Source organism: Brassica oleracea, chromosome C9, assembly GCF_000695525.1.
Source record: "Brassica oleracea var. oleracea cultivar TO1000 chromosome C9, BOL, whole genome shotgun sequence".
NCBI lineage: Eukaryota > Viridiplantae > Streptophyta > Magnoliopsida > Brassicales > Brassicaceae > Brassica > Brassica oleracea.
The window spans coordinates 42,899,196-42,902,274 of record NC_027756.1 but is presented as its reverse complement, the minus strand read 5'-3'; the positions used below and the strand labels follow the sequence as shown (position 1 = coordinate 42,902,274).

The window sequence follows — 3,079 nt, the reverse complement described above, 5'->3', positions numbered from 1 at the left end:
TACACAAAGCACCCGGAATGGTTTAGGTCCGACAGAATTTGCATGTTGGATGTTGTATTTACTCAAATGTGGAAAGAAAAGTACTCAGAGTTTCTGGCCTCTCCTGCCAATCCTGGCGGCTCAGGTAAACTACTCCCTCCTGGCGCCTTAGACTACTACACATGCGAGGAACCAGCGTATTGCAGATCAAATAAGACATGGGCGCTGGAGATTGATGATATATATGCACCATTATTTGTCAAGAACAATCATTGGGTAGCTTGTTGGATATCAATCCCGAGGAGACACAGAGTGATTTGGGATAGTGATGTTGCTTACGCTAAGGATGCAGAAATTGCTAAGACCGTGAAGCCTATTGCACACATGATGTCGTATATGATGCATATGTTATCTACCGGTGAGGAGAGGAGTTGTACACTGTCGATTTCACACATTCAAAATTTGGAGTGCCACAAAAGATACAAAGTGGTGACTGTGGAGTGTATTGCTTGAAGTATATAGAATGTCATGCACTTGGCATGTCATTCCCACCTCATGAGTTGTGTGATAAGAAAATCAAGACAATCAGGTCTCAGATGGCGACTGAGATATTCGATGAGACCAGCATAAACGGCACAGAGAAACATCTTTACAAGCATCTCGGTGTCTATGACTAAGGTTAATCCACTTTTTTGGGTAGAATTGGGGAAAGTGTGAAATTTCTTGGTGACTTTCCTCATCGGATATATGTAGGTTGATGTAGTAGGCTTTTGTACCAGATTATTGTATTGTGCTGTGAGTAACAGGCTGATGTAGCAGGTTTTTGGTTGTAACAAACTTATGTAATTTGCTTGCAGCAGACTTAAGTATTAGTCTTCTTTTACAGAAGACTTTTACAGAAGTTTGCTACTCAACTACTATCTAGACATCATCTTTTTATCAGTATATTAGTCCTTTTTTAGCTCATATTCGACCAAAAATACAACTTCGAGACAACCTAGAGACTTACGTATTAGTATTCTTTAAAAAAAGACTACAAAAGAAGTTTGTGTTTTGCAAAAGAAGACTACAAAAGAAGTTTGTGTTCTGTAAAAGAAGACTACAAAAGAAGTATGCGTCATGTAACAGAAGACTAACACATTAAGACATAAGACAGCATCCAAAGCATAAGACAACATCCAAAGCAATAATACAACTGATAAGTTCCACACATAAGACATAAGACATAAGACAACATCCAAAGCAATAAAACAACATCCAAAGCAACAATACAACAACATCCAAAGCAACAATACATCTAATAAGTTCCACACATAAGACATAAGACAATATCAAAAGCAATAAGACACACAAATCAGGTTTAACATGGACAGTTAGGACGAGTGTGACCCGGTTGTTTGCACTGGGAGCAACTATAATCCTTGTGCAGTTTTCGCGGTTGGTTTTCCCTCATTAAACCTGGGCATTCGGGTACGGGTCGGTTCATTCGGGTATCGGGTTTTTCGGGTTTGGAAAATTGGCCATGTTCGGGTATTACAAAATTTCGGGTCGGGTTCGAGTCGGGTCCTCATGGGTCCGGATGGGTTAGGTTCTGATGTAAAGGAACCTGAAAATAACCGAATAATCAATGTATCTGAAACGAGTTGGGATAATAGTACCCAAACTAACCATGTTACCCGATTCGGTTCGGGTATTTTGTATCCAAACTACCGAAATGTACCAAAAATATTCATTAGATACGATTTTGTTTGAGTATTTATATCCAAGTTATCATATTTTATATGAAAACACACAAAAGTATTGAAAATAACTAATATATTTAATTTATAATTTAAATTTAAATTATTAAAATAATTATACATATAATTATAAATAATATTTGTAAATGTATATTTAAATTTCGGATATCTTTGGATACTCATTCGGTTCTCAGTTCGGATCGGGTTGGGTACCGGTTCTTCGGATACATCAATTTATGACTCATTCGGTTATTTACCCCGGGTCCGATCGGGTTCGGGATCCTGATTTTCGGGTCGGTTTTGGGTCGGTTCTTCGGTTCTGGATATTTTGCCCTACCCCTCATCCTGGAAATTTCTAGCCAAGACTTCCACCTCGACTTCTTTTGCCTACCCGGACCACGCTTGACATCTGGAGGAAGACATTTACGTGTGTTATAAGCTCCTTCTTCATTGGCAGGTGATATGTCATCAGTGTTGGGAGCTTCCAAAACATCACTTTTGAGATATATATTTTCCGCGTATGCTGCATAAAGATAATTCTTTGAATAGGATGGGCATACAAGTGTAGAGATGGCATGTGAACAAGGTATCTTCTCAATATTAAACACACCACATTGACACCTCCGAAGTTCCAAGTCAACAACACAATCTCGATGTCCTCCTCTCACAACAAATCGCCAACCATCAATACACTCCACATTTATTATATATGCATACTCTTCACGAATAGCCAACAAGTTTTCAACTCCCCGACTATGTTGTGATGTGAAACTCAAAGCATCTTCTCTCCTTTTAAAGAACCACCTTCCTAGCTTCTCGCGTATAAATTCTAGAAGGAATGAGGTTGGGAATCCTTTGGCTGGCTTAAGTGCAGAGTTGATAGATTCTGCGATGTTGCTAGTCTTTATGTTGTATATGTCACCTTGAAAGTGAACTCGTGCCCATAACGAGACGTCAGCATTCTCCAAATATGTAGCAATGTTGGAGTTTATACTTCGTATCTCATCCATGTAGCGGTTAAAATCGAAAAGCGTATGTGCATAAGCAGCGCCTTTGACCAAGTACAACATGTGATTTCTCTTGAACTTTTGGACTATGTTCTATTGTAGATGATAATAGCATATTCCTCGCCTTGCCCAAGGGAAAACCTTCTCACACGCCTTCTTAACCGAAATGTGCCTGTCATAAACTATCACCAAAGCATACTCATCTGAAACACATCTCCGCAGTTGGGTAAAAAATCATTCCCACGAATCATCATTCTCTGCATCCACAATCGCAAAAGCTAATGGAAAAATCTGAAAATTACCGTCTTGGGCAGCCGCAACTAGCATAAGTCCTTCATACTTTCCACATAGATG

The 3,079-nt window shown here is 39.2% G+C and overlaps 1 protein-coding gene across 1 annotated transcript; it reads right to left on the bottom strand.

Moving 5' to 3' along the window:
• Nucleotides 1-1,897: 1,897 nt before the first annotated feature.
• On the bottom strand, nucleotides 1,898-2,788 carry LOC106315083. The gene has a single exon (XM_013752853.1). It carries the CDS (start codon nucleotides 2,786-2,788, stop codon nucleotides 1,898-1,900), a length of 891 nt encoding a protein of 296 aa, XP_013608307.1.
• Between the last annotated feature and the right edge of the window lie 291 nt (nucleotides 2,789-3,079).

Bases quoted from the DNA above. Each gene is read 5' to 3' on its own strand.
- LOC106315083 (XM_013752853.1), bottom strand. From the start codon at position 2,788: ATGTTGTACTTGGTCAAAGGCGCTGCTTATGCACATACGCTTTTCGAT.